Here is a 13723-nt window from a genome sequence, read left to right as displayed (position 1 = left end):
TAAACTTCATGTCTAACCTTCTCCTTATTCCTTCCTGGTTGCAAACAACCAAGTGGGTGGCTTGGTTTAAATGAGAGTCTCAATTCCAGCTTGTGCCACCCTGGTAGTGACTCTTAGGCAACAGGAAACAATCATTAAGAAAAATATTACCCCCAGTGTCGAGGTTCCTGGCTGGATCATATGAGAACCCAAGATCAAGGTTCTTTTTCCTGTCGATGATCAATATAGGTCCACCCAGATGGAGGTAATTCCTACTTCCAGACTTCCAGACACTCTAAGGTTAACTTATGACCGTCACACCATCTGGCTTGAACCTGTGCCAGGCAATATCCCCACCTTTATCTTTGTCCGTTTCAAGCCCTGACAGCCTGCTAAACTTGCTCAGATGAATTAGAAGCACCTCTGAGAGTTTTCTACCTCTGGAACATGCCTTTAGCTAAACATATGGTATGTCCCTCCTTATGCTATAAGCTCCTTGACAAAACCAACTACAAAATTTATAACTCATTATTGGCGCTCTGATCTCCTCTTCCTCTGATTGCTCCCTCAATATAAGACAGCATATTGAGACCAAATATGGCAATGGTGCATAGCCCCAACTCTGGAAAGCAGGACAGGACAAATTGCTTCAATATTTCCCAAATTATGTTTAATGGTTTCATACCATCCAATTATTCCAAGTCTGCCTAGCTCAGAAGCCCCTTTTTAACCAAAGATGAAAATAAGCATACTTTTCAGTGTTCAACATTTTATTGAGGTGTTGGGGAGAAACAGCCAACATTATACATTCCTCATTTCAATCACAATTGGTATTTTACCCATAGGTTAGGTTCTTTGGCTTTGATCTAACTTCAGGTCTCTTTGGCAGTCCCCCTTCTGTTGTCCTCTTGTTGCTGCCCGGTGTTGTTTGAAGTCCACCAGGGCAGAACCCACTAGTGGGGTCACACGTGGGAGCGGTAATTGCGATTGGCTGTTGGGGAAGGACACGTTTGGAACAGAGACACCAGTTAGAACATACCCATTCATACTGTTCCTACCCCAGAATGTATTTAAATGGAAACGAAATTCTTAAGCTGAGATTTCAGGGTCCTAGGGAGAGCTAACTTAAGAGGGAAGGCCTTGGGGCAACAAGTTCTCCCAAGTTTGACTGTTGTACTCATCCCTCACTCACCATCATCGCCTCGTTTCCTATTCTTCAGGCCGCCCTTCCGGTATTTTCTTTTGCTGCCACCTCTCTTCACTCCCTTGTGAGGAGATCTGTTCTTGCTCCTTCTCATGCCATGACTCTTTAATTTGCGGCTGGTCGACATTGTAGTTTCTGCAAAAATGAGGAGCTTTGCAGAGCCAGGAGGCTGCGACTCTGGGTATTTAAGGCCTTAGCCATTGTGATTGCAAAGGGGTGTGGCTTAGTAGGTGGGGCTCCATTGTGCTGTCACTAGCCTTTGTTACACTTAGGTCATATATGAGAAATAAAGTGGCACCTCTTAATGCAGCTCAAATTTTGAGGTCCTTTTTATGTTAATGAAGCTTTCTAGACAGGTGTTATTGAACAACTAAATTCCTGTTTTAAGCTGAGCTTCTGGAAGTGCAAGAGCCATTAATTAAAGGTATCTCCTGCCTGTAGAAAATTTAATGGTGGTTGAGTGTCTATGTATGCATGCCTGTTTCAGTCCCTCTATAGTATTGGGAGATAATAAATGTGTTTCTCTATGGACTTGACTCTAGGAAATCCAATTTAATAGGGTCAAAACATAAACATTCCTTCCTTTTCATCTAAATCAGGATTTTTCAGCCTCAGCTCTGCTGGCAGTATGAGCTGACTAATTTTGTGGAACTGTTCTGTGCATTGTAGGATGTTTGGAAACATCCCTGGACTCTACCCATCAGATGCCAATAAAGTCCCCACACTGTGACAATAAAAAATGTTCCCAAATGTTCCTTTGGGGAAAGAGGGGAGGGATTAAAATCACTTCTGGGTGAGAACTATTGGCTTACCCAACAGTGATAAAAAAAATAGCACTGGAGCCCTGACTGGTTTGGCTCAGTGGATAGAGTGTCGGCCTGTGGACTCAAGGGTCCCAGGTTTGATTCCAGTCAAGGGCATGTACCTTGGTTGTGGGCACATCCCCAGTAGAGAGTGTGCAGGAGGCAGCTGATCAATGTTTCTCTCTCATCGATGTCTCTAACTCTCTATCCCTCTCCCTTCCCCTCTGTAAAAAAATCAATAAAATATATTAAAAAAAGAAAATAGCAGTGGATAAAAACATAAGTAGACTGTGCTCTCAACCTAGTGGGGGGGGAGAAACCCATTAATATGACATCTATACAAATCAATGTATAATCACTTCCCAATAGGGTGCAGGATGAGGTTGAAAGAGAGGCAGAGAACAGCCTAGGCTCAAGTACATTACAAAGCTATGAAAAAAATAAGAGGATAATATGAAAAGACTACAGGCTGTTGGGTGGGGGATAAATTAATAGAGAAGTGAAGTGAATAAAGGGAGAAGCTATTGCTAATAGTAAAGGTTCAAGAAAGAGAAATATTTGATAATGGTTTAGGCCTGCCCAGGGAGATAGGATGAAGAGAGAGGCAGAAGACAATGACTTGGTGATGGATTGAATTTGGTTGGCAAGAGAAATGGGTGTCAAAGGTGTGGCTTTTGTTTCTGTCTAATGCAGCTTTCTGGGTGTTGGTACCACTCACTGGGTTATAAGTAATTTTAGTTTTAAGACATTTTGGCTTTGAAATGCCTTTGAGATTTTCAAATAAAGATATTGAGTGATTGTTGTTTAGGTAGATCTAGAGGTCAGAGTAGAAGCCTAAGCCGAAGATAGTCATCATTCCTAACTTTCCTGATAATGGACTCATTACCCAATCTTTTCTTCTTCCTTTTTTATGTCGTAAATTGAGTCCTTTTGGAAAAAAAAAATCAAGATTACTTAGCTATTCTTTTCTCTCTCCTCTCTTCCCTGCCATTATCCTTTCTCAAGAACCAAGCACCTAGACTGCAAGAGGTTCTTAGCAGAAATTGGTTGAATAAAACAGAGAATGTAGTTCAAGCTCCATTCCCCATGTTTTTGATGTCTATAAAAAAGATGAAAAATCATGTTTTGAAACTCAGTTTCAAGTGACACTATTTTTGTTTCCAGGCAGGCCTCTCTAGAGACTCTCTGTTAGAATCTTTTTTGTTTTTTACCCAAAGAGAGGAGAGCTGTATGAAACAGCCTCTTCGTACTGGAGGAACTTTTCTGTCCACTCCAGCCTTGTTTTTCTTCCTATGAACAAGTTTCATGAGAGCAGGAATTAAAAAATTGTGTTCACTGTGGTATATTCCCAGACATTGAACAGTCCTTCCACAGAATGAGAGCCTAATAAGGATTTGTGGAATATTTGTTGAATAAATTAAAAATCCTACATTCCTGACCATCATATTCTTTCTCATTTTGTCCCACATCTACAAGGAAGACTTTATTAACTTTTCAAATTTTTACTATCTTTTGAAATCAGTTCAAAGTCCATAGTCCTATGACATTGTCCTTAAGGTCTGGACAACCAGCCTCAATGGTATAAAGCCCTATTTTGTGACTTCATTGTCATGTCACATTAATGAATCTGATCTAAAGAGAAGGCAGTGTGTCTCGGTTTTGGTCCTGACTGTGCCATAAAAATCACTTCTCTGGATTTCACCTCTCTTGTTTTGTAAATAGGTAGGTTTGGTTAAGTAATTTATGAGGTCATATGGCTACTGTGGCAGGCTTCCTATAGTTAGGGACTGCATTTTTATTTCTATTGCATTCCTCACAGGTTCATTCTAACCATTTTGGACAGTACCACATAGAGTGACAATGTATATCAAGTGGGAACATTTCTAGAAAAGGAAGGAAAAAAAGACATTTGTCTCCATAATGAATCTTCTGGGGCTCTGTGTTGGCCTCCTATGCCTGACTATGCTGACTTGGTGGTCTCTAGTTTGAGATGCATTTTTTGGATGGTCCAAGAGACTGGGTAACACTGCTTACCTCCAGTTCTTTCCATCCCCTGAAGACTCACTCTGCCAAGGAGAAGCTGAGATCACAGGGAAGAAGGAAGCCAGACTTGAACACTGATGAACAAAGAAGCCCCTTTACATAGGGTTAAGGAATTAGTTCTGGCTTCAGACAAAATACTGAGTAACTCCAACAGCAGAAAGCCCAGTGCTGGGGAGAGTAATTCAAAGACCAGTTTGGGTGGGGATGTGGAGTGTTTGGGTTGACTTCTGTGTCAGACATTCTGCAATAAGATGAGCAGGGTTCAGCACTGGATACCTCGGCCTGTCTGTTTCTCTTTCTGCTTCTGCCCCAGTGTTGGTTGTGCCAATACAATTTAGAGAGCGCACAATGAGTTCATTCCGGACCTTCCCAAAGCTCACCTTTCCTTGAGAAACTTCTGTGAATCCAGTCTGCTATCTCCTTACCTTTTCTTCTGCTCTGTTTTATACCTTCCTTTTTAAAAAATAATTAATTTTTTTTTTCAAATATAGTAGACATATAGTGATTATATAATATTAGTTTAAGGTATTCACACCAGTAATTAGTCATTATAAAACTTACTAAGTGACCATCCTGATAAATCTTGTACCTAAGTGACACCATATGTAGTTATTAGAATATTATTGACTATAGTCTCTATGCTGTATTTTATAATCAATTTGTAACTACCAATTTGTACTTCTTCATCTCTTTACCTTTTTCACCCAACCCCCTAACACCTTTTTCATCTGGAAACTGTCAAAATGTTCTTTAACTGTATCTATAAGTCTGCTTCTATTCTGCTTGTCAATTTTGTTTTTTAGATTAAATTTTTGGTAGGTATGTATTCATTGCCATCTTATTGTTTATATATATTATTTTTTTTACAGAGAGGAAGAGAGAGGGATAGAGAGTTAGAAACATCGATGAGAGAGAATCATTGATCAGCTGCCTCCCACAACCAAGGTACATGCCCTTGACCAGAATCTAACCTGGGACCTTTCAGTCTGCGGGCCAACACTCTATCCACTGAGCCAAATCGGTTTTGGTTATATATATATATATATATATATATATATATATATATATATATATATATAATCTTTCTTCTTCTTAAAGATCTTTTAACATTTCATGTAATACTGTTTGGTGGTGATGAACTCAATTTTCTTGTCTGGGAAGTTCTTTATATATTCTTTGATTCTAAATGATAGCTTTGCTAGGTAATCTTGGTTGTAGGTCCTTGCTTTTCTTGCCAATCCCCTTTGGCCTGTAAAGTTTCTGTACAGAAATTAGCTGACATCTTATGGGAACTCCTTTGCCGGTAACTAACTGCTTTTCTTTTGCTGATTTTTAAGTTTCTCTCTGTCTTTAACATTTTGCATTTTAATTATGATGTACCTTGGTGAAGGCCTTTTTTGGTTAATCTTGTTTGGGATTCTCTGTGCTTCCTGGACTTGTATGTCTATTTTCTTTACCAGGTTAGGGAAGTTTTCTTTCATTATTTTTTCAAATAAGTTTTTTTGCTCTCACTCTTCTCCTTCCAACACCCCTATGATGTGAATATTGGTACACTGTCATAGAGACTCCTTACACTGTCCTAATTTTTTAAAAATGATTTTTTCTTTTTGCTATTCTGATTGGGTGTTTTTTGCTTTCTATATTCTAAATTATTGATTTGATTATCAGCTTCATCTAGTTGATTCCCTTTTATGACTAGTTCTTTTATATGGTTTCCATGTTCTTTTTTATGTTATTGAAGTTCTCTGTAAGTTCATCTACTCTTCCCCTAAGTTCATTGAGCATCTAGTATATTGCTTGCTTACGTTTAGTTTATTTAGTTATTTTTCTGGAGTTTTGTTCTATTTTCTAATTTGGGACACATTTCTTAGTCTTTTCATTTTGACAGACTCTCTGTGTTTGTTTCTACTTATTAGGCAGAGGTGCTATGTCTTCTGGGCTTGGTTGCGTGGCCTAATGAGGTAAGTGTCCTATAGGACCAGTGGCACAGCCTCCTTGTTTACCTGTGACTGGCACTCCAAATAGGCCCACTATGTAAGCTGTGTATACTTTCCTGTTGTAGTTGAGCCTTGATTGCTGTTGACATGCCAATGGTAGTGATTTACCCCAAGATGACTGGCTGCAAGGAGTGGTTGCTACTATTGTGGAGGATGAGCTATGCAGAGGCCCACCCCTATAGAGCAGGACTTACTTCAATAGGGCTCTGGTGCTCGATGAACTGTGTTACTTGTGAATGAGGTTGGATGGTGCTACAGTATGGTCTGAAGCTGTCCACTGGGTGAACTGTCTCTGAGGCTTCCTGGGAGGTGCAGGACAAGGTCATCCACTACCTGTATTCTGCCTGGCACTAATCAGCATGAGTTACAAAACAATCTCCAGATGGGTGCTACTAGTGCTTGGCTTGGAGATGTCTGGGAGAGTCTAAGCTGTCAACCAAGGCTAGATTCCACTAGGGCCATGCTTTGGGCTACTCAGTGAGAGGTATTGAGCATGCTAGGCCAGGTGCTGCTTCTTTGAAAGATTTAGGAAAGTCTGAAGCATAAGCTAAGACAAGGCATTCCTGTGGAAAAGCCACTGGAAACAGCTTAGGTGGACCTGCAAGTTGGGTGTGTTAGGGAACAAGGAAATAACCAGGGCAGGGCAAACAGTGATAGGCAGTTTTTTAGAGACTCAGATATGGCACCTGCCTATCAGTTTTGAGGAGGTTAGGGCCCAAAAAAGGAATAATGACTTTTGCCAGCACTTATATCTAGGAAAAAGCTGCCTGATGTCAGACAATTCAGCTTCTTCCATATATCCCTAGAGCCTTTCGAGTGTTGTTCCAACGCTAGAGCTCCAAGCAAGCATGTATGAGTAAATCTGTGCATGGGCCCTTTAAGAAGAATACCTGGATCCTAGCTGGTTTGGCTCAGTGGATAGAGTTTTGGCCTGAAAACTGAAAGGTCCTGGGTTCAATTCTGGTCAAGGGCACATACCTCGATTGCAGGCTCCTTCCTGGCCCTTGGCCCTAGTTAGGGCTCATGCAGGAGACAACCAATTGATGTGTTTCACACCAATATCTCTCTCTGTATTTCTCTCTCTCTTCTACTCTCTCTCTGGAAAAAGAAGAAGAAGAAGAAGAAGAAGAAGAAGAAGAAGAAGAAGAAGAAGAAGAAGAGAAGAAGAAGAAGAAGAAGAAGAGAGAAGAAGAAGAGAAGAAGAAGAAGAAGAAGAAGAAAAAAGAAGAAGGAGGAGGAGAAGGAGAGAGGAGGATGGAGGAGAGTCGGAGGCGGAGACGTTGAGGAAGGAGGGTGAGAATGAACGAATAAGCAAATATCATAAGAAGCCCAGCCCTACTCAGCAACATCTCAGAAGACGCCGCATCCCCCTGCCTGGATTCCCAAGCCCTCCATCTCATTCAGCCACAATCCCTGTTGGTTTTTACAGCAGAAGAGATTTATGGAGACTTCTCTTTCTGGCATTGAAATCCTGGACTGGGGTCCTGGTGTGGGGCTGGGACCCTTCACTCCTCAGGGGGGTCCTCTGCAGTGAAGATGTCTCTTCTAATTTTTATGTGCTGCACATGGATGTGGAACCAGCCCATTCTGTGTCTCTACCCTTTCTACATATCTCAGTTGCTTTTTTATATCCTTAGTGTAGGACTTCCATTCAGCTAGATTTCAGGTGGTCCTGAATGATGGTTGTCCTGTATTTTAGTTGTAATTTTGATGTGGTGGTGAGAGGATGTGAGTACTGTGTTTACCTATGTCACCATCTTGATTGGAAGTCCATTTTTCTTTTTGGCTGAAGAAGCCAAGGCACAGGATAGCTACATGAGCTAATTCTAATAATTGAGCACAGGAATAGCAGATACACCCAATAAAACTGTTTTCTCCATATTTTGGCTTTCTGGTGGGTCTTAGCTGTTGTTTTTTTGAAAGAGATATTTTCTGAGAGCTATTGGGACAGGAAGAGAGAATGTTTAAAAAAGGAACCATCAGCTTCTTCTCTCTTGGGTTGAGATTTATCTTGCCTGGAGACAGGTGGATGGACAGAATGATATCTTTATCTTCTATAAGGATGGTCAAATGGCACAGCAGGGAGGGGCTTGGAGATGGGTATTCCCCCTGGCCCTTTCTTAGATTAGGAAGGAACAGACTTTGGGTGTCACTATTTTGGATCTCTAGTTGAGTTCCATCGCCAATTCAACTCACTTCATTAATTTATCTGGGAAGTCTGGTGGATGTCTACTTCCCAGGGCTGAATCTTCATTGTAGCTCATTAAGAGTGAACATAGAAAAGTTGCTGACAGTATATTGATGACTCAGTGTGAATCCTTCTCTGAATCATAAGTCTCTCCAGATGTTGACCTCAGCTGGGTAATGGGGACCTTTTACTTTGTTCACATGTACACCCTGTCTTCTGTGCTCTAGATGCTGCTGCTATTAACATAGGCAAAGAGGGTTCACAGGCAGGCTGGGAGATGAGAAAGTGGCCTAGAGATGGGTCTTCCCAAGAGGCAGAGCTCTCTGAGCTAAAGACTCATCTGGTGTCTCCTGTGGAGAACAAAGATAAACCAGAGCCCAAGGTCAATGGGTGGTTTTCAGAGAAAAGGAAGGCAGAACCTCAACTCAATCTGCCCCTTACCATTCAGTCCTGGGAATTAAGAGAGCATCTTGGTTCTGAGAATGGTTTGGGTTCTACCTGAAGATTTGTTGGAGTTTTTCCCCCCAATTTTCCCTCCAGGTTTCTTTCCTATCGGTTCTGTCTGTATTCCCAAACTGTCTTTCCATAGCAATTCCTGTTTTCCAAGAATAGAGAGATCAGGGCACTAAAAGGTGGGAGACTCATCGCAAGAGCTGTGACCCTGGGAGGTTCCTCAGAAGCCATCTGGACACTCTCTTTTAGAAGGCCAACAGGTTTGTCTAAGGGCTGCACCAGGATCAGACTCAGGATTGCTGATCACCAAGCCAAAGACTGCCCACAGCTCCATACTGTCTTCCCTACTTGATTTAAAAATAGATCTGGCCTCGACTCTCTGTTCTACTTATCTTTTCTGTCTCACATGTGCTGCTAGGATCAGAGTGAAGAAATATATTAAAGAGAGAGGGAGAACTGGGAAAAGCTAGTGAGTTCTTAGAGGCAGTGTTGAACTTTGAGGTCCTCTGGACAAATTTAAAATTCTCATTTGGAGAGAATTCAAACTTTTGTTAGTTTAGTTATTTTTAGACTTATGAAAAATTAACTATTTTCATTTTTGTTACTCTTAACAAGAAGGCTAGATTTAATTAAGAAAATCTAAAATTTATGTTTCAAAAAGTTCCAAATGATATTTTCACATTAATCACTCCCCTGCCCCCACTGACCTTAATCCCTATTTGTAATATAGTGAAGAAGACTATGTCTCTTCCCAAAATACACTGAGAATACAGTGCTCTTCAGTCAGACAAAAATAAGTCTGCATTCTAAGGTATTAGAAAGGGGATGTTATAGTATGAAAATATCATACATATTCAATCATTTGGCCTTATATGATCTTAAAATGTGTTTTAATTTATCTACCAATTGGAATAAGAAACTTTGAGTTCTGAAGGTTGCTAGAGGGCAATTTCTTAATAAATATAACTTGGGATAAAGAATTTGGCCAAAAACACAAATTATAGGCAAGTTCAGTCTCAAGTCCTGATCTCCTAATTCCCAGTCCAGGCTTCTTGTCATTATGCCATAGGCACTACTGTTGAGATTACTAGTCTATTTTTTTCCTGCTCTTCTCTTCTCCTCTCATGTCCTAAGAGCTACACACTAGGGGTCCTTGTTCTCTTGAAATTATTTCTCCTACCAGTGGTAACCATGGAAGAATGGTTGAATTTGAGGATACTTGGCCTTATGAAAGAGGGCTGAGTTGCCACCAAAAGGGGAAAAGGACCAGGGACACACACTGAAGTTGTCACAAATGAAGGTCAACCCCTTCATAATTGATGCTTTCAAAGCACTGTGACCCATATACTGGTAGAGTATATTGGCCAGAGGAGATACTCAATATTTATGGGATTATTTTAAACATAAGTTCTTGTTATAACTGTACTGATCAAAGTTGGGTCAAGGGGGAATGTCATAATTCAGTAGTTTCACTTGACATGATGAAACTCTACTTCCTTCTCTTAGTTGTGATCAATGGAGAGTGAAAAAGGATAGGTTAGAAGCACTTTGCCTCTTCAGCATATTAAAAGTGGAATTGACAAAGAAGATTTGCCTGTCAGTCACTGCCTACTTGGTTTTCCCATTACTCTCTTGGGTAGAATTTTCAGATTTGGAAAAGTAGATTTAAAAGAAATGAAACAAAGAAACTCTTTCACTGCTTTTTATAGTCCTTGAATTCTGTGGTCCAAAGTTCAATGCTTTATGGACACTTTCTCCTTCACCTGATCTAGGCTGAGACAGCAAGAATGACTTGTTTAATGAAATCTTTCAAACTAAGCCTTCATTTTCAGTAGGAACCAAAGAATGACCCAGATTCTAGGAACCTCATAGTTATCAGATTTTATTGATCATGAAATTCCCAATGCTAAACAGCCTTATTGTTGTTCTGGCGGAGAATGTGGAAGGTAATGATGCCAAAATGTTTTGGAGTCCTGTTGAAGATTATGTCACCATGCAGAAATACTTGTTTTATCAGTAGACTGCTGTCCTGCAACAGTAAAAGTGCCATTTCATTCTTTTTCAAAGAAACAAGAGAGAATTGAGGTTATAGAGGTCCATGGTTAGTGTGGAAAAGTCTCAGAAAGCTCCTCAGAAGGCACACAAAGCCAACTTGACATTCTCCAGCATTTCCTTCATAATTTTGTTAACCTTTTAGCTGTGGTTTGACCTGGATTACTTGGAACCTAGTTCCAACACCATATAAGTCCAGGCTCCCCAAAACTAGCTGGGCCAAGGGCAAGTGCATATGCCAGCCTTTTGTTAAAAAAATAACGTTCAAGATGGTGACATAGACCAAGCCTGTAAGTCCCCTGAGCATAGAGCCATTTGTGACTGCACAGGTCCTATGCCTATGGAGCCCACCCTGTCCTTCCTGACTAAGGCACTTTTTATGGTAAAAATACAGATAACTACATTGAAAGATCTCTATAACATTCATCCTTATAGTCAATGTCTTATTCATAATGGGGGCTTGGTCAATGTCTTATTCATAATGGGGGCTTGATGGGTACTTGTGAATGGCTTTCTCCTATTGAAGCCATGCCATGTGTCTGAGAAAGAATGAAGCTTCTTCAATAATGGCTCTATCACTACCTCCCCCACCTCTCCTCCTCATATACATCCTCCAAATACTCTATTTCTCCTACACAGCCTCAGGACCACATATTCAAAAGCTTTTCCAATTGCCGCCTTTTCCCTCATCCTTCCCCATGCTCTTCTTGGTGATACGTTTTTTTTATGTCCCCACACGAAGTCCATTGAGTCTTAGGTGGTTGCATTTAGTCATGAGCTTTTCATTCATTTACCTGAAGATGGTATTTTGAGCCTTTAGATGGGTGTGGGGTACCTAAAGAAACTAAACCACTCTGACTTAGATTTTTCTATTCTGAGATGTCACAAAGCCCACATGAGGTCAGCAACCAATCTATAGGAGAAGGGCTGAACAGTGAAACCTCTGATGATTTCTTTCAACATTTAGTCAGACTGATTTTCTGGATCCAAGCCTCTTAACTTACTAAACTTGGACAAATTATTTTATTTTTACTGGTGTTAAAAAGTCTTTTAGTTAAAATTAGAAGGAGGTAAACTTAATGGCAACCTTATTATTTTACTAATGAGGAAACTCAATGCTCAGTTGGAGATAACTTTCTACAGGCTTTAAGAAATTGCTCAAGGACATAAAATACTAAAGAGCAGAAGTGGGATTTTAATCTGAATCTACTTTATTTTGGTGCTTGTGCCAGTGTCTCCTGATGCATTTGCTGACATGAAAGGGAAGTAGGTGGAGATGGTTAATCAGGTAGGGGTTGACATTTTTTACTTAATGTTTAACCATGATCACAATATTAAAGCCCTGAGAAGACAGACTCACATCAGTAATGGGGATGGGGGAAAAGGGGTACATTATAAAATATTGAAATGACTGATAAGATATGGAGGGATATGAAGGGGAAGTTTGAAACCAGACTTCTGTCCTGAGATAATGATTGCTAGGTAGATAAAAGGGCAGGAAATGTATTAAGACAGTCTCCCTTTTTAGTTTTGCACAGATTGAGATGCCTATTGGACAGATTGGATATTCACTTAAATGCCTGTGGACAAATTGGATGTAGGTAACTGTAGCTCAGAAGAGCATTTGGGGCTGATGATATAGATTTGGGCATTGGCAAAGTAGATTTTTATGTAGTTGAATCTATTTGAAAAGATAAGATGGACTAGGAACAAAGTTGTAGGATTTATCAGCCTTTAGGTTTTCTTCAGAGGAAAGAGCTTAAGGAGACAGAAGAAAACCCAGGAAGGGGGTGGGGGGCTGCAAAGTAACAGTAACAAAGATAGAAACTGCTAAACTTGCAGTAATTGTAATGCTTGTTGGGGGACTTAGGTACTATGCAGAACATTTGAGGAATCTCTTCCCACTTTTCAGTCTTTACCTTATTTAATAGAGAATTTGGCAATCAGGCTCAGACAGACATAGAGTAGGGAGTTTGGTCACAAGTGCAGTGAGTATGAGAGAGGAGGTGAGGTAGTAGCGGTCAGAGATGGTTTTGAGCAGAGGAAGGTAAGCCTCTCTCTAGTAATCTTCCAAGCTTCTCATAAGAGGAGGCTTCATTTAAACATGACTGCTCTGCTATAAAATATGACAAGACTTCTCTTTGTTCTTCCAGTTTCACTTTACTCCTGTGTTCTTCACCCTTTCTTGACTTCAACCTCCTCTTTCAGCTACTGGTAAATCCAAAGTTTGGGATGGAAATCCAATCTTGTCTGGTCTTTGTTATTTCATCTCTCTGCCTTCTTGTTAGGCACCTTACATTCTGAGAGTATAGAGCCAAGACAATAGCATGTGCTTGAAACAGTGCCAGGAATATGGCAAGTATCCTAAAGATATTAACCATGTATTTAATTGTTGCATAAACTCTATGAGATGGGAAATATTATTGCCTCAGAATCAGCATGGTTAAGTAACTTGCCCGAGGTCTCACAACTAGTAAATAAAGAACCTGGTCATCTTGTAAAAGAAATGGAAATAACTTCTCAGTTAAGATTGTTTCTTGCCATTTTACATTCTCTTTTTAAGTACATAGCACAATGATAAGTACATAAGAAATTCTCAATAAATCCTTGCCAATTGAGTGAATCCTTATTTTCAAAACAACATTTTAAAATGAGGATATACTCACAAAGTAAGGATTTATTCAGGTTGTTATATGGTTGAGGAAAAATCCATGTTTATACTATATATACCTAGACTGATGAGTTTTCAGGCATTTTTAAGCTATAATTTGGGATCTCATGAAAAGATCCTCATCGATTCCTTTGTGCTCATCCTTCAAACTGACCCATGACCCCATGCCTGCATAGGAAATAGTGCAGAAACACAAAGGGCCAGAAGTGAAATTAGGTAGATAGCTGCAGATTCTCAACACAAATTTCCTGGGGATGAAGCTGTATCTTTGTGAGGTTCTGGGAGATGATTCAGGTAATAGACTAAGAAGTTGGATTACAGCATTGAATTCTA

At 40.1% G+C, this 13723-nt stretch overlaps 1 protein-coding gene across 1 annotated transcript; it reads right to left on the bottom strand.

Moving 5' to 3' along the window:
• Positions 1-1163: 1163 nt before the first annotated feature.
• Positions 1164-1325, bottom strand: TNP1 (transition protein 1). The gene has a single exon (XM_036422491.2). It carries the CDS (start codon positions 1308-1310, stop codon positions 1164-1166), a length of 147 nt encoding a protein of 48 aa, XP_036278384.2. The 5' UTR covers positions 1311-1325.
• Between the last annotated feature and the right edge of the window lie 12398 nt (positions 1326-13723).

The sequence above is a fragment of the Pipistrellus kuhlii genome, unplaced genomic scaffold (genome assembly GCF_014108245.1).
Source record: "Pipistrellus kuhlii isolate mPipKuh1 unplaced genomic scaffold, mPipKuh1.p scaffold_m20_p_7, whole genome shotgun sequence".
In the NCBI taxonomy this organism is placed as follows: domain Eukaryota; kingdom Metazoa; phylum Chordata; class Mammalia; order Chiroptera; family Vespertilionidae; genus Pipistrellus; species Pipistrellus kuhlii.
This window is presented reverse-complemented; position numbering and strand designations above follow the sequence as displayed.